Source organism: Fundulus heteroclitus, chromosome 12, assembly GCF_011125445.2.
Source record: "Fundulus heteroclitus isolate FHET01 chromosome 12, MU-UCD_Fhet_4.1, whole genome shotgun sequence".
NCBI lineage: Eukaryota > Metazoa > Chordata > Actinopteri > Cyprinodontiformes > Fundulidae > Fundulus > Fundulus heteroclitus.
The window spans coordinates 4,206,740-4,232,917 of NC_046372.1; the positions used below are offsets into that span (position 1 = coordinate 4,206,740).

At 38.6% G+C, this 26,178-nt stretch overlaps 2 protein-coding genes across 4 annotated transcripts in view; both read left to right on the top strand.

Moving 5' to 3' along the window:
- The first annotated feature begins 1,844 nt into the window (after nucleotides 1-1,844).
- On the top strand, nucleotides 1,845-3,333 carry LOC105915989 (C2 calcium-dependent domain-containing protein 4C). Its single transcript, XM_012850281.2, is given in 2 exon segments — nucleotides 1,845-2,723; nucleotides 2,725-3,333. Coding segments are annotated over 2 exon segments (1,224 nt in total). The 5' UTR covers nucleotides 1,845-1,973; the 3' UTR covers nucleotides 3,199-3,333.
- A 2,886-nt stretch (nucleotides 3,334-6,219) lies between these two features.
- Nucleotides 6,220-26,178, top strand: part of vps13a (vacuolar protein sorting 13 homolog A) — a 58,823-nt gene continuing 38,864 nt past the window's right edge. The window contains exons 1-21 of one of the 3 annotated variants that reach the window (XM_036143775.1): nucleotides 6,220-6,411; nucleotides 11,641-11,684; nucleotides 11,782-11,824; nucleotides 11,920-12,015; nucleotides 13,727-13,828; nucleotides 16,702-16,811; nucleotides 16,927-16,986; nucleotides 17,064-17,123; nucleotides 17,329-17,409; nucleotides 17,675-17,732; nucleotides 18,575-18,702; nucleotides 18,829-18,935; nucleotides 19,038-19,209; nucleotides 19,446-19,508; nucleotides 20,024-20,156; nucleotides 20,320-20,414; nucleotides 22,014-22,156; nucleotides 22,273-22,474; nucleotides 23,934-24,048; nucleotides 24,906-25,042; nucleotides 25,129-25,261. In XM_036143775.1, coding sequence (XP_035999668.1) covers nucleotides 6,312-6,411; nucleotides 11,641-11,684; nucleotides 11,782-11,824; nucleotides 11,920-12,015; nucleotides 13,727-13,828; nucleotides 16,702-16,811; nucleotides 16,927-16,986; nucleotides 17,064-17,123; nucleotides 17,329-17,409; nucleotides 17,675-17,732; nucleotides 18,575-18,702; nucleotides 18,829-18,935; nucleotides 19,038-19,209; nucleotides 19,446-19,508; nucleotides 20,024-20,156; nucleotides 20,320-20,414; nucleotides 22,014-22,156; nucleotides 22,273-22,474; nucleotides 23,934-24,048; nucleotides 24,906-25,042; nucleotides 25,129-25,261 — 2,182 coding nt within the window. In that variant the 5' untranslated portion in view covers nucleotides 6,220-6,311. The remainder of the gene's footprint in view (nucleotides 6,412-11,640; nucleotides 11,685-11,781; nucleotides 11,825-11,919; nucleotides 12,016-13,726; nucleotides 13,829-16,701; nucleotides 16,812-16,926; nucleotides 16,987-17,063; nucleotides 17,124-17,328; nucleotides 17,410-17,674; nucleotides 17,733-18,574; nucleotides 18,703-18,828; nucleotides 18,936-19,037; nucleotides 19,210-19,445; nucleotides 19,509-20,023; nucleotides 20,157-20,319; nucleotides 20,415-22,013; nucleotides 22,157-22,272; nucleotides 22,475-23,933; nucleotides 24,049-24,905; nucleotides 25,043-25,128; nucleotides 25,262-26,178) is intronic. The other 2 variants (XM_036143772.1, XM_036143774.1) reach the window with 2 other exon arrangements.

Here is a 26,178-nt window from a genome sequence, read left to right on the forward strand (position 1 = left end):
AAAACTGACGCATAGAACAAATCTTGCACATCACACATAAGAAAACATTCCTGTAGTGAGCGTCAGGTGGCTGTATCATGCTGTGGAGATCCTTTTTTTCTTTTTTTACAGGTGCATTTACCTAATCTTAACTGTGTTGTTTATAAGTAAGATGAAAGAGGAATCTATGAAATGAACTTTGAATTGTTATATACAGTATTACTATGCTGTATATTTCTTCTTCTTTTTTTCACATGTCCTGTCTGGCAGATTTTACTTTTACAAGTGGAGCCTTACTGCTTTTGGCATAGTGCTCCGATTGATTTATATATGCAAAAAGCTTTATTAGATTTTATCCTGGGACTATTTCATGTTCAATGGACACAAAAACAGAAAGATAGCAGAAAAAACAGGGGGAAAAGATGAAAAACTAGAGGAGAGGAAAAGGAGAGAGCAAGATAACATCCTCAGTCTGCTTTTACACCTGCACAAGGAGATATAAATAGAGCAGCAAAACAAACCAATAAAGTATTCACGTACAAACACCCAATGCCTTGATACTATCACTGAAAAATACACAGTATTATTTAACACGGAATGTATAAACTGACAGCTAAAGCTAGGGATGGGGTTTTTCTTTATAGAGGTTAGTCTGTAAGCACCTGAATCCAAGCACCTGTAGGTGTTTGCGAGAGTGCTGTTTATTTCTGTATACAAATTGGATCTGATTGTGTTGCAATGACATTTGTTGTGAAATTGGGCTCTATTAAAAAACTGAATTGAATTTAACTGAATTGAAGATTAACTGAGCTGGATAATGCATCAAGCTTACCTGCTGTTGAATTTTTAAGTCTGGTCTGTCTGATCCAAGTTCCTTTAATCTTTTTCCCCTCCCTTTAAACCATTTCCCTCCAGCAAAAGCTTTGTGATATTATTGTGTTGTAAATAAATGACAATGATGAACATACATTCTCATTTGTCTAGCACCCCGCAGTATTTAAAAGTTAAAATTAGGAGGCCTACTCCAAAATGTAACACCAAATAAACCCATAATGGGACGGTAATGCTGAAAAATCAAAGGTTAGACACATGCTATGAAAGAGGAGATGTGATCATTCCTTTTTTAATTTATGTTTACTGCCTAAACTTTTAGCTTACACTTTTTTTTTCCTGGAACATTGATGGAGGCGGTCCCATAGCACCGTCTACGGACAAGATTTGCATTTAGTTTCCTTCTAGATAAATGCTACATGTATGATATAATTTCCTCAATAACACTCAGCGTATGACAGAAAAGTGCTTTATAAATAAACTGGCCTTACCCTGCCTTAGCGGCTTTCATTGTTTTTAGTGTATGTTAAAATTTGTGGATATATAGGTTTATTTATTTTTATCTTTTATATGTTGAAACATCTCCAGTTTTTAGTCCCCTGAAGCACTTTGTGGTGTAAAGCACTAAAAATGGGTTTAATACTATTATAACGTCAAATTCATGCGCAACATTAATTAAATAACTATATTGCACTTTTGGAGTGTTTCTTATAATACTTTGTGACTCATTTTCATTCCCCAAAGCGCATTGAAGCATTGATCTGAAAGGAAATCTAATTCAGATAAGCCGACATCACAGCAACATGCACCTCAGTGCACCTGATCTGATGTGACACCCACCCAGATTCACACACAGTCAGACCCTTTCAGGCATATTGGGGGATGCATGCCTGTACAAAATTTTCCGATGCATGCGGGGGCTGGTGGACCAGTGACGCACTAACCCACACTACCCTTTAAAACCACTCACATTCGTCACACGCCTGCAGACCCCTGCTCAGCGAAGAGCACATCTCAACATCGCAGGTGGGAGAATAAAGTTTCGTCGTGTATTTTCGGAAAAACCTAATGAACAAAGAGTTCTGGATTTTGCCAAAATAAAAAGGTTCACGTTTATTTTAAAGAGAGTTTTTGCGATTTGAGTGCAGAATCTACAATCAACTATGTGGTTCCTCGGGAAGATCAGGGAGAGTATGGAGAGCGCTCCTCTGGAGCTGGGTCGTCACATTGGAAAGAGGGGCGAGGATGCCCTTTTCTACTCAAAGACCAGCCTCTCTCAGAATCTGCACACGAACATCATCACTCCAGATAACATCCCTGAGTTCTGCCTGCCTCCGCGGCTTTGCAAGAGACATCTGACGCCAGAAGTCGAGATGACAGCCCTGCACCTGGACAGCCGCACGGCGACACCAATGACACCAAAGAACAGCACTTGTTCAAATACCGCCCAAGCAAAAACGAAGCTGATGAAGGAAAAGAGTGAAGAGCCATCAGGGCCTGAGAGGGCGCCGAGAAAACCTTTGCCGTTCTCTGCAGAGTGCTACGGTCTGGCTGGGATGTACGAGAGCCCCAACACTCGAAGGAAGGAGTCTTTGTTCCACTCAAAACGGCCCGTGTACACGTTCGAAAGGCGCACCCCCGCCACGACGCCCCGACAGGCGAAGGAGGCAACCCCGCTAAAGAAAACCTTTTCAGGGTTTCTCCCATTGTTTGCGTCCAGAAGCACAGAAGCCGAAACCCCTTCCAGCGCCAAACCATCCAGAAATGTAAAATCCAGAAGCCACTGTCTTAAAGAAACGGTCTCCTGCCCTTCGTTGATTGATAGCATGGACAAAAGCATGAGGTCAACGAATAATTTAGGTCTTAGTTTACCAGCTTCCTCCTGCAGCTGGTCAACCTCTGAGAAACAGCCAACCCACCCTGTCCCCACCTCTCCTCCATCCACTGGACTTCCTCCACTGCCAGGAGAGACTTCAGCACGAACACGTCCTTCCTCTGCAGGGCAGAGGCCGAGTCCGCCTCTCCGCTGAGCACACCACGTTCTCCAACGACGCTCCCTCGGTCTTTTCCACTATCAGAGTGCGCGTGGTGTCCGTGGAGGGCTTGCTGGACCAAACGGAACGGCAAACCCTGAACTGTGCCGTGAATCTGTGCTTGACCCCGGGGAAGCTGCAGCAGCAGGAGAGCGCCACCATCAGGAACTGCCGTTTCCCCGTGTTCAATGAAGATTTCTACTTCACAGAACTGAGCCGCGAGGATCTGCTGGAGCTGCGGCTCCGGTTGAAGGTGCTGGATAAAGCCACGGCGGGGGCACTGAGGAGGGGAACGGTGATCAGGATTCTCTGTAAACCACTATCCCAGCTGTTATCCTCTGACGAACGAGTGTAGGAGCAGATCTGGATGTTATGTGTTTAGTAAAGACAGGATGTCTTTAAAAGATTTGTCTGTAATGCCACGGTCGTTGCATTTTGTTAGTACTTTGATCATGTTTAGTCATTTTTGCTCAAAGGGCAGCATAAGTCAAAGGTATACAACTGAGATGTCTTCGGGGACACAACTCTAAAATGAAGGATGCCTAGACTTTATAACGACGTAGCAGACTTAAAAAATAGAACCGGTTCTAGACCGTATTTACCTGGGGTCCAGGTTGGGGCCTATTTTTTTTTTTTTAAGGGGGCACTAAAAAAACAGAAATAAACCAGGAAAAACTGGACGAAATTGAATAGTTTAATATATTAAGAGAGCCAAAGAGCTACTTGTGTCTCTGGAACCGCAGGGTTGCAGACCCCTGAAAACTGTGATCCTATCTTAATACGGCTGAAGCTAAAAGTGAAGCACATTCATTTTAAAATTATTCTTAAAAGAAAAAATGTAAACGTAAAAAATGAAATGGGTCCAAGGGACCGACCAGTTACGATTTCTGTTCCAGCACATATCATCATAAGAAATAGATTCTGTTTTATGTCTTCAGGGGCCCTTGCCATTTCTAAAGGGGCACTGGCCCCTGTTGGCCCCTGTCTAGAACCGCCCATGCTGATGCGGCAAGCAGGATGTTTTCTGTGTTTTAGGTACGAAAACAACAAACATGCTCCTCAACTGCATATTTGTTTTGCTATTGTGATGTTGTGCTATTCCATTTCCTCCTTTCTTTAATAAATGTACATAACTTAGTAATTCAATGTTTTGCAGAGCTTTTGATGAAGCAAAACTGTCACCATGGTTCATCAGAGGTTCACTTAGTGTTTTTAAGTTTAACCTACTTATTACTTTTGCCGACAGGTTTTGGCACGTTTTCTTGTTTTGCGCTCTGAATTGTAGAAAACACATCATTAACACTGAATACCTACACTGAATTGAAGATGTATTGGAGAAAGAGGCACAAAGCACTGAATCACTGCACAGTTAAAAAAAAAATCCAGATGGCTTATGTAGAAAGTTGTAGATAAGAAGGCTTTAATTTGTGTCACTAAAGCCTGACTTTTCATTGCAGCATCAATATGAAACATGTTGCTGTTCCTTTTCTTCCACATTTTTAAAACAAAATGCAAACTTAAATGTTCTGTCAAAAATGTACAACGCCAAATCTGTTGAAACCAAAATCCTGCTGAGAAAGATCCAGATCCATGTTAGATTCTGTTCAAGTTCTGATCAAATGTCTAAAATTGTGGTGGATATTTGCTGATCGGTTTTAAAACAGAACACAATCAATGAATGTGAGACATTACTCGCATCATGATCTAAATACAGAAATGAACACCTTCATAAGAAGGTTAAGGATGGAATTAAGAGGAACCTTTTTTTTAATCTCAGAATGAAAAGAGGAAGTTTAGATAAAAAGCTATTTATTCCGAAGTTCATGAAAAAAAAAAACAATTACCCGATTGGCGTGGTCACAGAAAATGTATTTGTGTAACTTTTGTTTTTGTCAATAAAGATAGTAATTTCCAATTATTGTGTTTTTTCACAATTCATAAAATTCTCTGTTATCATTTACTCGCTGTAGGAAGTGATAAAGTTCAGGCTTTGTGCGAGTAGGGCAAGCTGTTTTACACTTTAATAGCTAGCCTTTTGCAGATCGTAGTTCTGCAATACACAGAACAGTGTGTACCACAAAGCGTCTCTAACATGTCAATGTGCATGAAATGTGTGTCAAGCAATTATCCTATCTCTATTATCTAGCAGGTCTCTGTGTCACAACACCTATGATGGCTCCCCCCCTGTGCTTTCTGTGTTAAATTCACAAAACGTCCTTTGTCATTCACCAATCTTGTTGCGACAACAATCAACAACATATGATCATAATGTTGCCTCGTTGTTCTTGTACCTTTGGCTTGTCCCATTACCATGGATCATATGTGCCACAGGTAGCCTATGTATAAGCTCCAACTGAAAGGGTTTTCTGAAAGAGATACAGATTCAGCCAATGGGAAAGAATATGGACCCATGTACTACTTGTGTTGCACATTGACTTGTCACATTGTCTAGCCCTCCCTTAAAAAAACATTGTTTATTTTATTGTACTATGAGTATACTTATTTCATACTTAAAATCAGTCTGTGTACTTGAAGTTTTACTTGTTATAAACTATATTTCATATTCTTAACTGTAAAAGCATATTCGACTTATACGGCAAAGTATAAACAGAAGTCTAACACTAAGTACTTTAACACGAAAACTTAAGCTTATACTTATACTTCAGTATACTTAATAAAATTTACTTTAATTATACTACTTTTTGCTAAGGACTGCTTAACCAACGAACTGACTAATTAAATAATTTTCAGAAACAATAGCTGAACAAATTAACAACCTGTACAAATAGAATTACACAGACATAGAAATCATAACATGACATTTTTGGTTAGATAGATAGATAGATTTTTATTACAGACTCAGAGTCCAGATTACATACAAATTAGAATACAAAGACAATATAAGAATAAAAAGTACAAAAAATAAACTATACAAACACATGACTTCTAGCCTTACAAGAGGCAATCATACCAATGTCTCCAGAGTACAGAAGAGTACTTTATTGCACTATATTTAACATTTGCCAACAGTAGTATGATTTTATTATTAGACTCATTCAAGCGACAAATAAATCTATACATAAGTTTTCTCAAGACAGCCATCAAAGTGCTGACTCGGGCAGATACAAACAGTTCACTGGCACTGGGCCATCTGGGTTTATTTAACAAAAGTCTAAGTGCATCATTGTAAGCCACCTTCAATTTTTGAAGACGGATGTTGCTTCATTTATCTTTTATTTTAATTCTGGCAGGTAAAGGATCCATAATGAGCAAAATTAAGGGCGTTTGAAAATATTTCACAACGACCTGCCATACCTTGGTCACGCTCGGCTGCAATAGCGTGACGTAACCACGTCCCTGCTCTCCCCCGCCCCTCCGCACGTCTTACTAATTGACGTTGAGACAGCTCCAAGAGAAGAAGCCAACTGGATGTAAACATGGTGAAACACAGATGAGAACAGCGTCAACATGGTGTTTGAGAGCGTGGTCGTTGACGTCCTCAACCGGTTCCTAGGGGACTACGTTGTGAACCTCGACAGCTCGCAGCTGAAGCTCGGCATATGGGGAGGTAACCCAACTTGTGTTCGTCTTCCAGCAGACACCCAGCTAAGCTAGCAGGCTAGGTGCTAGCGACGTTAGCCTCCAGTCCTGTCTGCAGGGAGCCTCTCCCAGCTGTCAGTGTCACTTTCTGTTTGTCAGCTTGACGTTTAGTGTGTTACGGGTCGCTGCGTGTTTTAGATGAAAGAAGATGTACCTTTATGTTTTTTTTCCTCCAGACATTCTCTCATGTTAGTGCATTTATTAAAAAAAAATTAAAACAACAACCTTATTTTGATCTTTTGAAGTTACTGGGAATGGATGAGTTCATGGTCCCGCCCTTCTTTGTAGTGAGATTAAGATTCGTCTCAGGTTCGTTCCGAGAACTTTGACTCAGTTACCAAGAACCTGTAACACATAGGATTACAGTAGGTGTGTTTGAAATCATACATTGTTGGCTGCTGCTGACATGATCAGATGCAGAAATAGTTTTTGGTGTTCTAAATATTTTTTTACTGTCCAAGTAGACAAAGCCTGCATCTTCATTCCCCCTCTGTGTTCATCTTATGTAGTATTTCATGTAGTGATGAAACCAGATATACATATAAGCTGTGAAACAAGCTTTTATTTTCATTGGCTCTAAATCAGACTAAACTTCTCCTGTTTAGGTCTGATAAAATGCAGTTAAAGAATTATTTATATTTGCTAGATATGAGAATGACCTTTTTTTTTAATATTTTTTTTTAATTTCTTCAAAATCAGATGTTTACATCCACCAAAATCACTACTAAGCCTTTAACCCAGTGGCCTTAAGCTCTAATAATCCGGACTGGTGTCCTGCAGCTTTTAGACGCGTCTCTGCTTCAACACATGAGAGTTAAATATTAGCCCATTAGCAGAGCTCTAGTGAGGCAGTTTGGCCGTCTGATTCAGGCGTGTAGGGCGAGGGACGCATCCTCAAGTTGCAGGGTTTGTGTTCGACACCAGGGCTTTAATGCATTTGATAAAGCCCAGATAATGATGGCCATACTTTGTAAGCTTCTGATTGGTTAGAGCTAGGGCTGCAGCTAACGATTCTTTTAATAATTGATTAATTGGTCAATTATAAAGATTAATCGATGAATTGGACCGTGACGTTTCTTTTTTCTAAAATAGAACATTTGGACTGAAAGAGCTAATACGTGCACAAAAAGAAATAGTTGCTACTTAGGTGTTCTGTTACAATAATATTAGGTAATCAATCATTTTGCTTCTAATAAAGAAGTTTGTTTACTAGATTGTAAGTCAATCATTTAATAGTCAGTGTTGTCTATATTAACGGTGATTTTAAAATAACAATAGTGAAGCTGTAAAACTGGGGTGTAAAATGCAGTTAGGTTGAACCTCGCCCTTGAACTAGTGCATCTAGGGAAATAACTGGGCATAACAATGCAACCAGTCCAAAAACGCCACTTCTGACAATCAAATAAACCTCCAGCCCATTTCATACCATTTCAGCACAAGTTGCATTTTATATAAATACTATATGCTGCTTTCTTTCTTGTACTTTTTTTTTCCAATGATGTTTATTCTATAAGTTTTCAAATTTTTCTTTGAAAAGTCAGACAGAGTGTTAGATATTTAATACCTTTTATTTCTTCTGAGGGTTTTACATTTTTTAGGTTGTCCTTTAGGGATGTTTACGCCTTGTTTATCTGTTAGTGTTTTTATTCTGGTCTGCCTCTTATCAGAGTCAGAGTGTCTGACCAAAATGTCATTCTAGTTACATAACAGCAATAAAGACTTTTGATTCTTGAAAAGTTAGTTTAGAGCCCTGCTCCTCTCTCTCATTCTGTACCGTCACTCAGCCAACAAATTAAAACTTAAAATCAACAAATCATTACCACCAAAATGAAATTGTATGCTGATTGAGAGGGCTGCTTTATGACCCATAATCCGACCAGCGTCCATCTAAACACTTTCTCCGACTAACTCATGAACTTACTGCGCACGCACGTGGAGGCCGGGGCCGCAGCACTTCATCATTTTGGAATGATCATAATTTTTTTCCCATTCTTTTAACAGCAACAGCATGAGTTGCTGAGCCTGTGGCATAATTATGGAAAGCAAAGTCTCAACCATCTCTGAACCTGGTACTGGTCCATTCTGTGCTCTCAGAACAGTCAGAACCAACACACCTGCATGTTGTTATTTTCCGCATGAAGAAGCGCAAAACTTCTGCAGTTGTTTGATGGAAATTCAACAACTCTTCTAATGTCCGAGAGTTTCTACATAGAATAAAGCTTGAAGCAAGTAAACACACGTCATGGTCTGATTATCTGATTTTGAGAACCATACGTACTGCATTCGGAATGCTCTTTTTCCTTTTTAATCCAAACACGTTTCAATCCGATCAGGGAATGTTGCGCCATGTGAACAAGCTCCTGTCATTAACCAGCTAACAAGATAACAGCCACATTAGACGAGCTACCAGACCGACGTCATGGCGGCACCCCTAAGCACGACTTCAGCCACGCAGGACTCTGCTCACGGCCCGCGAGGCAAGCGCTGTCAGCGGAACAAACGTCAGATACAGTAACGACTTACCCTGCCGTTTAACTCTCTTCACCCTCATCAATGACTCCATGTTATTTCAGGTCCTGCATCACTGTGGAGCTCTCGTGCCATGTCAAATCTCACACGTCACTTATTCTTTGGTTTTGTGAAGACATTTGAGGACTTAGTTCGAGACGCTTTCTCTGTGTCGTCATTTGTAGAATTTAGATTAGATTAGATTCAACTTTATTGTCATTACACAGGTACAGGTACAAGGCAACGAAATGCAGTTTAGGTCTAACCAGAAGTGCAATAGCAGCAAGTGCAGGATAAACAATGGTTCCATATGTACAGGACATGGATATGTACTGAATAAATATAGAGATATATACCATTATAGACAGAATTTTACTGATTGATTAGTCCTATGAGTATAATATATAGATATCTAGTATTGTGAACTAAATTTACAGCTGGATATGCGCCGAATATAATATATCGGTGGATATTACAGGTGGAGTTTTACAGATATGTACAATAGCATAATATACAGATGATTATTATAACAGAGTTCACATGTACTATGAATACATGTACAGGTGGATATTACTGTAGGCAGAATTGTGAGCATGATGTACAGGTAGCTATTACTATAAAATGAATAGAGTTTGGACAGAAGCTATTTAAATTAAAGTGAAAAAAAAAGCAAATGTAAGTTACCAAGAAGACATCAGAGGCACACAAAGTAAATGAGGTGAATAAGTTATTGAAACTGTGTGTGAATCAATTTCAGGGAATTATTTTAGTGGAACAGTTTCAGAGACACAAAAGAAAACTTTTTAAAACTATAATTACTTCATATTTATTAACCGCTTTTTAATCCAGGGCGGGATCACCTTTGCATGCATGATTCAGGTGGAAACGTGTTAAGAGCAGCAGCTGTTGTGTGCCTGTGAGACGACGCTGAGGGAAGTAGGGACGGCTCATAAATGTGTAGAACAAGCCCAGAACAAATGCAAACAATGTCGTGAAGAAGCTGATAAGAGTGTTTCATTATCCACAATGAAACCCGTCTTGCATCAATATGTTCTGAAATCCTACTCAACAAGGAAGAAGCTGTCGCCGATACTCTAAAATCAACGTAAAACGTTGGAGTATAGGTTTCAAATGCAGTGACACAGACATGGAGAGGTGTCTTTTGTGTCTGATGAAAGTAAAATTGAAATGTTTGGCTGTGACAACCAAAGCATCCATCCCAACCCTGACACACAGGGTTGCGGGTGTCTTGCAGCACGAGGAACTGGTGCAAGTCCCAAAACAGGTGGCATCGAGAGGAAAGACATTACGAGGAAATATTTCCAGCAGCATCTCCAGACATCAGCCAGGAAGTTAAACCGTGGTTGCAAAGTGACAATGACCCAAAGCGTACTACCACGTTAGTTACTAAGTGGCTTAAGATCAGCAAATCCAATGCTTTACAGTAGGGCTGAACAATTAATCGCATTTTCAATATAATCGTGATTTTAAAAAAATGCAATTTCCAAATCGCAGAGGTCTGCAATTTTTGGCTATGTAACAATTAGGGAGTTAGACACGTCCATTAGGTGTCGCTAAAATGTTTAACATGGTAGGGAAGACAGTTGCAGCAGTGAGATCATCTAATTGTATTACTTGTTTTAGAGTTTATATAATCATACATAGCAATAAGTACAGGTCAATCAGTTTAATACATAGACTTGCTTGTTGGTTGGACTTTATGTTCAACAAGGATTGATGTCCAATTAAATTAAAAGCTGTTCTCTTGAATAATATTCTGATCAATAGATAGATAGACATATTTAAAATAGTCCTTGTTTACAAACATCTTTATTTAGAGGCCATTTTTGTTGCTTGTGGTTAATGTGGAGAAAAGTCAAAATTGCAATTTTGATTGAAATATATCGTAGGCAGAACGCAATCATTACTGCACCGAGTTTAGATGCTGTGGGTCTTTTAACAACTAATCCACACGGCGAGGAAACAAATTGATTTGTTGTTTGTATATATTTTAAAACACATGATAAATTAAACTGGACAAAAAAATCGCATTAAATTGCAATATTAAGAAAAAAAATCGCAATTAGATTATTTTCCAAAATCGTTCAGCCCTACTTTACAGAGGCCAATCACAAAGCCCTGATGTTAGTTCCATAGAAAATTTGTTGGCTGAGCTGAAAAGGTGTTTGAGGAAAAGACGGCATAATAACCTAATTTAGTTACATTAGTTTTGTCAGAAGGAAGTGGTCAAAACTCCAGCAACCTACTGGGAAAAGCTTATTGAAGGGAATCCAAAACGTTTGACGTCATACAGTTTTAAGCAGATATTTTACCACTTACTAAAGAAATGTGCACAATCTTCTAAATTTGAAGAAAGTAAAAAAAAAAATAGCCTGTTAATCTGGCATTTAACAAATAGACTGACTAGTAATAGAAGACGAGAAGTTCAGACTAGTTTAATGTCTGATGTCTGGTTTGAAAAATAAAAGTTTGTGTATGTTTATATACTGGATGTAAATATGTTTTCAGCAGTATGTGTTTTACAATGAATTGGGTTTCAGAGTTCAGTGTGTTGGACTAGAGCAGTAAACTGATTAAAGTCTCAACTGTGTATTAATCCCTTTACGTGAGTCTTATATCAAAACAGCCATTTGTTGTGTTTGCATGTAAAATATCGCTCTCATTGTAGGTGATGCTGTTCTGAAAAATCTTGACATAAAGGAAAATGCCTTGGTGAGTTGCAGCTAAGTTAATAAAACCTGCCCTGTGTTACGCTCCGACACGGACCATATCCTTGTGTATAATGCATGTTTCTGTTTCTGTATTGCAGAGTCAGCTTGATCTCCCTTTTAAAGTGAGAGCTGGTCACATAGGTACATTTGCTAGCCTTGTGAAGTACTGTTTAAAATCTTTCTTTTTAATTGTTTAGATGAATATTTTCTCATTGGTTTATTTTATTTGTCAATAGGACGTCTGGAGTTAAAGATTCCATGGACGGACATCTACAACCAGTCAGTGGAAGCCACGTTAGATGGTGTCTATCTGCTTATTGTCCCCACAGCAAGTAAGATCACCATCTAACACCCAGTCAGACGGACCATAACTTTTCTCATTTTGATCCACAATTATTATTATTCTTGTAACATATTTTCAATATAATTTTTTTTTTCAAAATGCTTTACTCAGAGAGAAAAAAAGACACATAAAAACAAATGGTAAATAGAAGTGCAGTCAGCTAACGGCAACAGTAAATAGTTGATTTACAGACAAAATCATTGAAGACAAAAGCAGAAAAATTTTAATTTTTTTTTTTAATGTTCATTTAAAAATAAAGTCTAATTATATGAAAATAAGTTAGTTTTAATCGTGTCGGGTGTGGCCAGGATGCATGAAGATGTTTTAAAAAAAAAAACCCTAGTAATAAAATATTCAAATCAGATCAAGCAACAGGAAGCCAGCAGAAAGGTTTAAGTGTTGGTCTAATGTTCTCTCTCGCTGTGCATGTTGACGTTCAGGCAGCAGTATTCTGACCTCTATGGAGGTTTGAGTTTATTCTGCTGAGCATCAAGGACAGAATTGCAAGGGTCCACACTAAATGACACAAACTTTTTTTTTTTCCTTTATTTTCTTGTTAACCACTTTAAGTTACTTAATGACTGGTGCTGTAGAAATAAACTTGCCTTTTACAAAATATGCAGCAAACCTCAGTGATGCTGTACATGTGACAATATGCTACAGTGCCACGCATTACTGATGTGGCAATTAAAAGTAAGGACACTTTAAAAGTGATTCTGAGGTTTCTGACCTTTTTTTTTATCCTTTTAGGAAAGAGATTTAATTTGAACTTCTTGTTCATTTCATTTCCAGCATCAATCATCTCAGTTATGTCTTTGTTTAACCGTAAGCGAGGTTATGTCAACAAGGCTGCTAAGCAAAAAGCAAAAAACAGATCCTGGAACTTTGGGGGTTAGAGATGAATATAATTGTACATAATCTGCTTCCTGATGAAAGTTTTGTATCAAGCCCTGGGGGGACTCCACAGGAGATATGGAAGTGCTCTGATAAAGGTTCATGAAGTGCAACACAAAGCACAGGGGACATTGTACTACTGTGCCAGAAATGTAAAACTCTCCATCTAACCTGTCCTGTAGGATCTCCTAATGAGTCATGTCACAAGCAGCACTTTGCCCTAGCAGCATTACAGCATTGAGTTTAACACAATTTCAAGTTATTCTTCATTCATCAAACCTTTTAAGGAGTCCTTCGGGGCCCAAACATGTTTTGTTAAGCGACTGTTTAAATGCTTATGCTCAACCTTCTCAATTTACTAAGCAATGCGGTTTGAGATACTCGGCTCATCGTTTGTCTAGATTGATTTTTCTCTTTTTAGAAGCAGCTTTAAAAGGGAGGCTTCTAGCAAATCAGGAAAGATTCATTGCTGTAATGAGAGACTGATAATATTCAAACCATCTGAAAATAGAGATAAAATCAACAATACTTTATCTGGACTGCTCATAGTTTGTTAATATGGCCAACATTCAAAATATGTATGTTTTAGTATCAGGCTTTGAACTATTGAATAGTATTTAAAATATATATAGATTTTTCTCCATTTCAGTCTGATACATAGTCACACTACAAGCACAGTGCCTACTTGTGGTGAAACAGGCCTCTCACCAATTTATCCTTTTTAACACTGTTGTAGTGACATATAAGATACCGTTTGTTTCCATTTGATATATATATATATATATAATGTGTCAATTTGATTCCAGGCATAAAGTACGACGCAGAGAAGGAGGAGAAGCAGCTACAGGAGGCTCGTCAGAGGGAGCTCAAGCGAATAGAGGAGACAAAGCTCAAGGCTGCAGAGCAAGGTCAGACTCCAGCTCTGATTCTTAAAGAGAAAGAGATGTGTAACAATTATAAAGAATTTAAAGACCCACCAAATATAGTAATAGTGTGTGACAAAGATGGATGTTTTTTGCCTATTTGCTCCTCATTGAGTGATATAAATGATCTGCTAATGCAGCTGGTTGATTAGTCAGGCGTACTTGATTGGAGTCGGAGTGCGTTTCCAGGCAATGGTTATTTGTGGTTTTTGTGACTGGAAATACTTCTGAACAGAACAGACACATTTGTCTTTAATATTAGTGAGGGAAAACTTGTAACACTTTTCTCTCAGGCAGCTTCATGGCAGTGCACAGTGGCTGGTGGGACGTGTGCAACGTTGAAAGTTAACTTTCACTGGTTTCTCGCCAGGTTTCTGATGTGCAGTTGGGAAAATTCTGAGATTTGATTGAGTTATTTTCCATGTTTTGAAAAGTATTTGTAGTTCCAGAATCTGCCCTTAGACCAGTGGTTCTCAAATATTTTCTGCGCCTCCCCTTTGAAGAATGAAAAAAAAATTACATTTTATAACAGTTAAATTCTATAACAATGATTTCAAACAACCATAACTTTTCATAACATTTTATAAACTATATGATATTGACAGCAGTCTAAAAGCTATTCAGTCTGAAACATCCAAGCAATCAAAAGAAATGATGAAACTAAACACAGCAACTTCTCTCTCTGAAAAGACGGCACATGTTACTTTTAGGTAGCCACGAACTTTATCAATAAAATACATGGAAAATAGACAAGATGAAACAATAATATGGAGCCATTTATCGTAAAGACAAATTACTTTTACATTAAGTTTTATTCTCTTTCTGGAATTTATTAATATTATTCATCAACCAATTTTCATAGCTACTTTACCTATGCAGTGAAGCTGTTGTGCTATGAATAATATAAACTACTTCTGGTTGTGGAAAATGTTTATTGCCCAGTGATTGATTTTCACACATGTCATAAATCTTTAGTATTTCATAACCCTCAATAAACACAAATTCATACTACAAATTCACACCTATAAACACATAACCAGTTATACTGAATTTAAATCAGGCATTTTAACCAAAAATTGTTTATTTTTTTAATACAGCCCTTAGTAAAAAGTAGTTTATTCAAGTGTACTACGAGTATACTTATTTCATACTCAAACAAGGCAGTGTACTTGAAGTTTTATTTTTATAAACTATATTTTATATACTTAAAAGTGTAATGGAGTATACATGACTTGTACTGAAAAGTATAGACAGAAGTCTAAGACTAAGTACATTAATACTAAGACTTAAGCTTATACTTATTCTTAAGTATATTTAATAAAATGAACTTCAAGTACTGCCTTTTGCTAAGGGTAGTATATAACACATTAGTTTCAAACCATAGTGTTAACACCACTGTTGCTTCATGCTTACGCAGTATGAGGGATTGCTGCAAAGCCATGGACAATGCAGACGACTCTCCCTGTGGCTCTACGCTTCCCCAGGAGTGAATGCTGCTTGTCGGGACTTTGATGCAATCAACTGGGTTCCCTTATATATGACATTTTTGACCAATCTGTATAACATGATTGAATTTGACTTTGAAAAGTTCCTTGAGATGACATGTTTCATGAATTGGCGCTATATAAATAAAATTGAATTGAATTGAACACAGCTAGCATAGCGCTAACTAGGTGCTAATGTACAGAATAACCATGAGACCACAGAATGTTTTGTAAAAGCAACACGTTTCTAACCTGTTTGCAATGTTCAAAATCAACTCACCATGTTGGGCAATGTATCGACATGTAAGTGAGAAGTATTCTGATGGATTTGGTTAGATTTCTAGTGGCTTTTAGTGGTGGAAAGGTCACTTCCGCTAATTTAACAAGTCATAAAACTCGTTAGTGGAGTGAAAGGAGAGAATCCTACACGTTGCTCTGAGGATTACTGAGAATCCCTCGCTTTTCATGCTACTGACCACAGGTTCAGACCAAACAGTCTGGGGTTAAAAAATTAAAAGGCTATATTTGGGCCCCCCTGTTATACCTTCGTACCCCAATATTTGAGAACTACTGCGTTATACAGTGTTTAATTGTTTTCATGCATACTTTCTTTCTTGCTTGCTTCCTTTCAACTTTTTTCCTTTCTTTCTTTCCTTCCCCTCCCTCCTTTATTGCTTCCTTCTGTTATTCCTTCCATCTTTGCTCATTTCCTCCTATCTTCAACCATTCATGCCTTTCATTCCCTTTTCTTCTCTTCCCTTCCTGCTTCCTTTTCTCCTCTACTTCTGGTGTGATTTCTTCTTTTCATTTATTGTATCTTCCCTTCTTACTTGTTTTTTTTTATCATATGTTGCTGCTTCTTTCCATCCTTCTTCCCTTTCCTTATTTCCTGGTTTCCTTTCTTCCTTCTTTGTTCTCTTCTCTTCTTCCTTCCTTCTGTCTTTCCTCACCTCTGTTATTCTTTCCTTTTTATTCCTTCATTCATTTCTTTCTGTCCTCTTTTTCTTCTTCCTTCATAGCTTCCTTCCTGTGGGTTCCTGCAGGGTTTGTATTTAAAGCTCAACCCTGGTGTTAATGTGTGCGATAAATTCATAGTGGACTTTTACAGATTTGTACAAACGCAAACTGAGGACTTTTCTAATTTGAGTTTGAAGAATTTGAAAATTCTTAGTAGTTTGAAGCAATAAATTTTTAAAACCTCAGTTCATCATCACACTGGTAACCAGGCAGCTTTTAAGCAGGGTGTCTGACGTCCTCGCTTTAGTCTCCCCAGATTGGTTGGAGGTAAAATCTTGTTTAAAAAAAAAAACAGGCCACAGAAGAAAAAAAAAAACATGTTTAGATCAGACATTTATTATTGCTTTTCTTTGACAGAGAACCCAAACTTGGAGAAGCAGGACACCTTTGTGGAAAAGCTCGTCACTCAAGTCATCAAAAACCTACAGGTCAAGATCTCTAACATCCATGTTCGCTATGAGGATGACGTGAGTATTTCTGCTGTGTGTCAGTGGCACTGACTGAACGTTTGTCTTGTAAGCTGCAGAGATGTTATCAACCTTTCTCTGTTTGTCTCTAAGCTCATTATTTTGTCTCTCACAGATCACTAATCCAAACTGTCCCTTGTCATTCGGAGTATCACTTAAAAACCTCAGCCTTCAGGTAATTAGTTATACAGTATGTGATAGAATATATAATATAAAAATAATATAAATTAATATAATATAATACTTCAACAGACAGCTGATAATAACTGGAAACCCAGTTTGCTGGATGAACACTCCAAACTTTTCTTTAAGGTAAGAAATTTACCTTAAAGCTTTTTTCATCACCTATTTAATTTAGTTTACTAGGAAATGCCTCTTGTGTGGTGTTGTACTGTTTGTCAACTCTTATGATAAGGCTCTGGTCCACACATAGAGAAAGTCGGCTCTTTGCATCATCACAGCGAACTGCTCCATTACTCGTCATGACTAAGTTGTTTTGTAATTTGCTTATCATCAGTTGGTTCAGCTGAACAACTTGTTTGCCTACTGGAATGTCAACTCGGTTCTCTTCTCCAATCACAGCCCAGATGAAGCCCTGGTGAGTCTCCCGATTGTTTTGCCGTAGGTTGTTAATTAGCTGCACCCACCCGAATGTACCGCCGCCTTCTTTTAGGGTTGGACTGGGCAACATTAAGTTGAGTTTAAGAGGGAAGAAAACACACAAACAATGAAAAGGCTCTTTTGGAAATCTCATGAAAACCTTTTTGTAAACATTTAAATATGGCTGATGGAAACGTGTGATGTAAAAAGAAATACAAAGTCACATGTTAACAGATTTGTTGTTTTCTTTTCCATTTTTACAGCGGTGTCTTCAGAGCAGCATGGAAATCCAGCCCTCTCTTCCTGTCAGCCACGACTTCAGTGAGTGACTCAGTGTCTCCTTTTATTGTAATATCTGCACAATTCCTCTGATGAGACCGAGATAAATTACCTTTTGGAGATCATTTCTTCAAAACGCCACATATACTACAAACTTGGAAGTCTTTTGTTGGGATTTAATGTCAAAGATCAACACAAAATAGCAAGGAAAACCAGAAGTACTTTTCAGCATATTTCACAAATAAACAGCTGAAGAGTTTGCTGTGAATACGACCTCATAGAAGCACCTATGAGGTCCATGGTGACTTTGGAGGAGCAGCAAAGAATCCACAGCTCAGGTGCAAGAATATGTTGACAGGACAGCTTTAAGTCAAGTACTCCACAAATCTGGCCTTTGTGGAAAAAAAGGCAAAAAATGTGCTATTGTTGAGGAAACAAACTATAAGAAGTCACAGACCGGGTTGAGACTGGGTGGAAGTTCACCTTTCAGCAAGATTACCCTAAAAATGCAGTTAGAGCTGCAGTTGGTTGGAAATCTGAGAATCTGTGGCGAAACTTAAAACATGATTATTCATATGTTTTCCATCCTGCTTGATCGTACAATGTTGGCTGTGCATAAGACACGCTTTGCAGATTTTAACTGGAAAAGATTGTCTCTGGCTTAACAAATTTGCACTGCTTTGTGTTGCTCTGTCACATAAACCCCATTAAGATAAGTTAAATTTGTGGTGACAAAGTGCCAAAAACTCTTTCCCTTTCAACCACTAAATATAGACCTTTGTAAATGGCTATTCTTGCCCAGAGAATAAGGTTATTGTTTGAAATCATTATACTTTTATAAAATGCTTAAAAAAAAAAATGTGTTTCCTTTTGCCGGTTGCCAGTTTTTCGCCCCATATCAGCAAAAGCTAAACTGCGGATGAATCCCAGGTCCGATGTGGATTTCTCTTCTCCTAAAGTGGACTTGATGGTCGACCTCAGTGAGGTGGCTATTGAACTTAACAAACCTCAGGTAAGTGTGTCTCTTGTTGGGTCCGTAGAATCTGGCTGAAAGATAAAGACGTTTAAGGTAAACATTAGATAAGAGCGCTACAGTACACCCTGCTGCCTTGTAATCGCTGACTTCCTGTCTTTCTAGTACATTAGCATTTTGGAGCTGCTGGGCTCAGTGGATATGATGACACGAAATCTGCCGTACAGAAAGTACAGGCCTGATGTCCACGTTCACAGGAACGCTGAGATATGGTCAGATATACACCCCAGTGCCTTTCACACCCACTGTCTGCCGTGCATCTAATTTTACTGATACAAAATCTGATCTTGTGCTGATTCGTTCCTGGATTCCAGGTGGAAGTACGTGATAACAAGCATCTTGGAGGTGGATGTGAAGCCACATCTCCACATGTGGTCATGGAAACACATCCAGCGGCACCGGAAAACAGTCAAGTGTTACAAAGAGCTGTACAAGACGAAGATCACCAGCAAAAAACCCAGCGAGGAGCTGCTCAAGAAGCTAGAGGTGACTTTAGACTCACAATTAGGGGGTTTCTTAAAGAACAGCTCAACCTTTATGTTTGGAGAAGACACTGATTGTTCAAACATGTCGCTGAGGCTCCCTCTGTCATTGATTTTAAGCCAATAATGCTCATGTTTGCTGTTGCAGAACCTTATCCTGATTTAATTGACAAATGATTTCTTGCAACAAGTAGATGAGAAATAAGAGTTTTAATTATGATGCTTTTTCTTTATTCACAGAATACAGAAAAGTCTTTAGATATTTTTAACATCACACTGGCCAGGCAACAAGCTGAAGTGGAGGTAAGAGCCTGAGCTTTGGTATATTTCATCTAGTGCCAGGTATGATGTGTCCATGCATCAGTGATCATTATTTATTAAACTTCCTAGGCCTCCAGAAAGATAAATATCTTCCAGTCGTGTGTTAATGTGCGAAGGACACTTAATGCAACCCTCTCTCGTTGATGTGTTGCGTGTTTACGCTTTCTAACATACACTGATCAGGCACAACATTATGACCAGCTGAGGTGACTGATTCCCTCTGTATCATGAAACCTGTTGGTGGATAGGAAGTGAACATCTTTTGTTTAAAGCCGAGTTTGGCATCAGTGTTCTGATCTGTTTATATTATATTGGTGAAACAATGCAAAACAGACTGCAAGAAAAAGTACTAAAGTTAGATTAATTTAGTAATCTAGGCTCAAGCTCTGTTGTTTGCATCGTCTTCCGTCTCATAGCTTTGCTCCTGCTGAACAGCAATGACATGGACTATAAATTTGGTTGTGTAAGAGAGTTTAAATGTATTTTTTTCCCCCCAGGCAAGCAAGGCAGGGCTACGTATTTATCGTCCGGGGATGAAGATGGAGGAGGAGGAGTCTCAGGGTTGGATAAGCTGGATGTGGAACTGGGGAGGAGAGGCTGAGACGCAGACCAAAGAGGCCAAGACAGGAAGTAAGACGCTAAATTGGATTTTCAGTGGACTGTGTTGGGGAGCAGAAGTTGAAGTTTTAAACCCAGCAAAAGAGGGACACCAGTATAATGTCATCAGCAGGATATGTGTTGTTAATGCCAGTGACATTTTTAATTTCTGTCTTTTTCGTTTTCTTTGCGTCAGCATTTGATGAATTGTTGACTGTGGAAGAGAAAGCCAAACTTTACACTGCCATCGGATACAGTGAAGTTGCAACAAATCCCAACCTGCCAAAAGATGTGAGTTAATTCTTTCAGAAACAGTCCTGCTTGTTTAATGAAGGCTTTTAATACATCTAGCCCATCCTTAAATTTGTAATGGGGCTCCAGCTCCACCACTCTGTCCCCTAGGGCTGGGCAAAATAATATGTCGATATTTTCAGGACGAATGACTATATGCGATATTTATCTCAATATTTTTTTCTTCTCATAAAGGAATTATTTTAATAAAGTCATAAAGTAAAGGCGTCTCTGAATCAAAGCTTTATCCCACATATCTCACTGGCCTATTTTTTTTCTTTTTCTTTTTGTTGTTGTTGTTTTTGTTTTTTTTTTTACAAATAGCTGCAGATTAATATGACAAACAGCTGAAAAATAACCTACTGGAATTCATAAAAGTATAATTCTAAAGCAACATAGACCATCTGGATATAAACAGTATACTCTCATCTTATAGTGTTTTCCCTACCATTCAACAAGAGGGGCGCCCCACCAAAAAAAAAATCCCCGCCCCCACAACAAAATTACGACATGCAGTAAATTATTATACGTCTGTGCATGTTCACGGTTAATTTTATTAAAAATGTTTTCAACAAGTAAACGGCTCTATGGTTATTTTCAAATACCATTTGCTTTGATTGTCGCAAATCACCAAAAGTCTCTTTTAGAAACAAAAATCCACCTTCCTGAGTCCATCCCTGAAGACAGAAGGCTGCTTTATTCTTGGAAATCGCATTTTTGTTGCAAGATAGACCCCATGAATGGATCAGAAGCAGATTCCAAATGTAATAAAATTAGAATTGAATAAAGTTATGTTAAAAAATATTCTAAACTGTCACAGATCTAGATTTTAAAGAGATTTTCATCAAATCAAGAAGTAGGAAGGAAGAGAGGAAAGTAACCTACAAAATATAACTATGTATATATAAATTTACACGATAGAGACAGAAACATAAAAAGAGAAACAGAAGATGGCTGCTCGTATAAATCTTTATTCTGTGACATTAATGGAAAGCTAAGTGGAAGAAAGCCCCGCGCCCCCCAGAATTTCTAGGGGAAACACTGCTGCAGTGATGTTAGTATATTTATTTGAGTCCTCCTGTTTCTCACCGCCTGCACGACAACGTGTATCTCAATTTACATTGAAACATGTAAAAGGTTGCGAGACAAAAATAACAAAACATTGTTTAATTTCAAGCAAATCTATTTGTAATTGCAATGAAACGTCCAACCAATCATATTAGATTACATTTAAATGTTATCTTTTCACCATTTACTGTAAATATTCAGCCTGCATCAAAGTTAAATTTTCGGTAAATTCTGAGATTAGGATTTATGGTTTTCAATATTTCATAGCGTCTGAACGTTGCGCAGGCTAAGACTGACGTATCAGTTCGTTTGATCTTTACTGCACAGGGACTTGAAAACATGAACTAAAAGACTATTTTGCTGATTTAAATCTATTGCAATGGCAAACAAAACAGCATTTTTCAGCGCTGACGGCACAACCAGTTTGGTTAAACATTAATCCAGCGGCTGGAGCATGAACACCAGCTGCAGACTGATGGCAACGAATGTATGCTTATTAAAATTACTAACTGACATGTTATTTGCTTTCAGTTTGTAGACATGAAGGTCAATTTCCATATGGAAAGATTGTCTGTGTCCATCAAGGACAAGAAGGACAAAAATGAGATCATCAAACTGACTGTGGAGGATCTCAAGTCAACGCTAAAACAGCGACCTGGAGCACAAGCCATTAGGTATGTCCAGGCTTATTTCTGGGCTGTTTTTGTCCCTGTTTTCTACTGCAAATTATACTTCCTATTTTTATTTATCTGAAAGCGTGATCAGATTACTTTTTGGATATTTCTGTTAGTGTCACAGCCCAGCTTACTTTGTTTGAGGTCACCGGTCTGGCCACTAAGAAGCCGGCACCGACCCTCCTTTCGTCAAGAAAGGCGGCCACAGGAACAGGAACTCCGCTGCTTTGCATCCTGTTTGAGACCAACCCGCTGGATCAGAGCGCCAACCAGCGGCTCCACGTTGAGTCACAACCACTGGAAATCATCTATGATGCTGTAGGTGATGGGTGGCTGTGGAAAATGATTAACATCCCCCGAGGTTTTAGACATGCCATGTAGCAATCACAAATGTTCAATGTGTTTGTTTTATGTGACAGACCAGCACAGAGTAATGCACAATTGCCAAGTGGAGAAACTATGACACTCTTTATTTAAATTTTTTTATAAAGTGAGATCTGTGAATTGTGGCATGGATTTGTTTTCAGCCTTCTGAATAAACACTGTAGCTCCACCTTCTGCTGCAATTACCATCGCAAGTGTTTTGTAGTGTTTTTCTACCAGCTTTGCTCACTTATACTGGATTGATACCATCTTTGAAAAGCAATTTCTAAGTCTTATCACAGATTCTGGATTGGATTTAGGTTTCGGCCATTCTGCTAAGTAAATATGCTTTGAGCTAAACCTCTCCGTTATAGCTCTGGCTGTATTTTTGAGGGTCAGTTTCTTTTCCTACCTCTAACAATTAGTCTTCCAAGGATTGCCCTGAATGCAGCTTTATTCTTCTTTCCATTCACTGATCCCGTTTTTGTCGCTGCGGAAGTAAATGCTGTTCTGGGAGTGATGAGGTGTTGGGTAACTTTGCACCAGACATAACCTTTAATGATGATAATAATAATGATAATAATAATAATAATAATAATAATAATAATAATAATAATAATAATAATAATTTCACTTCTGCATCTTAACACATCCCCTTGGGGAGCAGTGGGCTGCCATGTGCGGTGCCCAGGGAGAAATCTGGGGTTAAGGGTCTTGCTCAGGGACCCAGAGTGCAGGCTGTGGGGATCAAACCGGGTACTTGAAACCTTCTCTGAGCATAAGCGCGCTGCTCTGGCCACTAGGCCACCACTCCCCTCTTGGTAACATTTTAGTCTCATCTGTCCAGAGCACCATCCTCCATAAATTTTGGGAGTTGCCCGCGTTCTTTTTAGCAAACTCAAAATGTGCCTTCTTGTTAACATTAATGACTTTTTTTCTGGCCACTTCTCCATAAAGTCCAGCTCTATGGAGCGTACGGCTTATTGTGGTCCTATGGACAGATCCTCCAGTCTCCTGTGGAGCTCTGCAGCGCTTTCAGAGTTACCTTTGGTCCCTGTGCTGCCTCTCTGATTCATTGTACTTCTCAGCAACTTTATCCCTGACTTGTTCAGAGAGTTTAGTCTTCATGTGATGCTTCTTGGTTAGTGGTTCTGCAACCTCTGGGGCCTTTCAGAAAAGGTGTTTAACCCGACAGATCATGTGACACTAGCATACAGGTTGACTTCATTTCGCATTGCCTGTACTACTTTCTGTTGGTCTGTCACAGAAAATTCCTATTAAATACTTTGAAGTTGGGGCCTTAAATGTGAAAAAATGTGAAACAGTTCAACATGTATATATGTTTTTCATACACAAAACAGTAAAGTGTAAAAAGTCTATTTATTAAATGCTTTTGCTCTGTTCGTCTGTGTAGATAACGGTGAACAACATGTCAGAGTTCTTCAGGCCTCCGGATGACCTGCAGCTGGATGAGCTCACCAACGCCACCCTGATGAAACTGGAGGAGTTCAGGGATCGCACAGCCACTGGTGAGTCGCACATATATTCACAAACATGTCAGGAGTCGGGCTAATTCTCCCCAGGATCTGAAGCCTGATCTTAACTCTCTGATAGCCGCATGTTTACATTCCTTCTCTTAACTAGCTTGTTTTGTGATTATGGCGTCTACAGACATCCAGCATGCCTCAGCACTGAAAGAGCTCAGTAGTTAGGTTATATAACTCCTGTTTATTATCTTCACACCGTTTGAAGATGATAAACAATAAAACGTTGGCTTCTGGCTGCTGGAAGTTACTTTTCCTTCTATCTTTTTTAATCCAATCCTTTTTTTCTTTTTGATTCCTTGAGTTTTATTATTTCCTTTCCTCATTCAATCCTGCTTTCCTCCCATGCTTCCTCAAATCTATACATAATTTTGTGGCCCCTGTTTTCTGCTGATTCTTATTTAAACCCTTACCCATACAGAAACATCACCAGTGAATTTATAATAAACATATATCTATGGCAAATAATTGATTCAGTCTTGGAAAGACTTTTTAAGAATAAGGTAAGGATTCTTATTCCTGTGGTTTTGTAACAAAATGAGGTGCCCAAAACACACCAAGCAACATGCTTTTTGAGATATAAGGGTAAAATATGTAATAAAAATGTAGCGTGTTCAGTAATTTAAATCTTTTTCAAGTATCAGACATTGTAAGTTTTAATAAAAGCCATTCTTCCTTGCATCTTTCCATCTTCCCTTCCTTCTAGTTATCCATTATTTTTTCTCAGTCATAAAAGAGTAGTTTGGTTTACACCATGCAATCGAAAATATTTTTGGGTTGTTTTTTAAAATTCTTTAAGCTTTGAGCAGTGAATAACGAATTAATGACATTTCATTATTTAGGTTTATTGTACGTGATCGAAACACAGAAAGTTCTCGACCTGAAGGTGAACCTGATGGCCTCCTACGTCATTATTCCACAAAGCGGCTTCTACAACGGGACCCAGAACATTCTGCTTTTGGATCTTGGTCATTTCAAGGTCAGAACGTGTCGACTGCAAAATGCTGAAGGAGAGTAAATTTAACTGTGGGAGTGTGTTCAAACGTCGTCTTCTTTGACTTTCAGATGTCCAGTAAGAGCAAGAAGAACTTGCCCCAGCTGTCGGTGGGTTCCAGCAACATCGAAGACATCATGTCCAGAGCGTACGACAGCTTTGACGTTCAGCTCAGCAGCCTGCAGTTCCTTTACAGCAAACCAGGTACTCACAACAAAGACACATAAGTCCATCATTTGTCCAGTCACCGGCATCAATGTATAACTAGGGGTTTTCAAAACTGTTAACTTTCTTCCTCTTAAAGTTCCTATGATTTAAAGTCCTTTTTAATAAGGTGTCAGAGACAGTGCCAGAGGAGCACTGTGCCTCCCCTACCAGTTTCTACACCTAAAGCCCAAACCCAGCTGCCTGTAGCACTCAACCAACCCCAAATGTCTAAAGGTGAAAGTTGAAACGACAGCAAATAGGAGAACAGTAGGAGAACTCAGCAGAGTGAGAGAAATGCATCTTGATGTTCTATAGCAGCATAACTACAGAGATAGCTCAGGGTAACCTAAACCACTCAAACTCTAGGCTTTGTCACAAAGGAAAGTTTTAAGCCTAGTCTTAAAAGTAAACGGGGTGTTTGATAGCTAAAGGATCTGCCTCCCATTCTACTTTTAAAGACTCTAGGGACCACCAGTAGACATGCAGTCTGAGAGTGAAGTGCTTTCTTAGAAGCATATGGGTTAATCAGAGCTCTGATATATGATGGAGATTGATTATTTAGGGCTTTATACGTTAGAAGAAGAATTTTAAATTCTATTCTTGATTTAACAGGAAGCCAATGAAGGGAAGCTAAAACTGGAGAAATATGATCCCTCTTGTTCATTTTCATTAGAACTTTTGCTGCAGAATTTTGGATCAGCCGAAGGCTTCAAACTGAATTTTGTGGACTTCCTGATAGTAAAGAATTACCATTGTTTCTAAATAAAAGCCTTAAGATCATGTTATATAGTTTTATTGTAAGATTTAATTGTGAAACTTTAAAGGTACTATCCCTGAATTTATTTTTACGTAATGTTTCCTACAGACGTGTTTTAGTCTTTCGCACATCGAGGGTTTCACATTGAGGATAAACA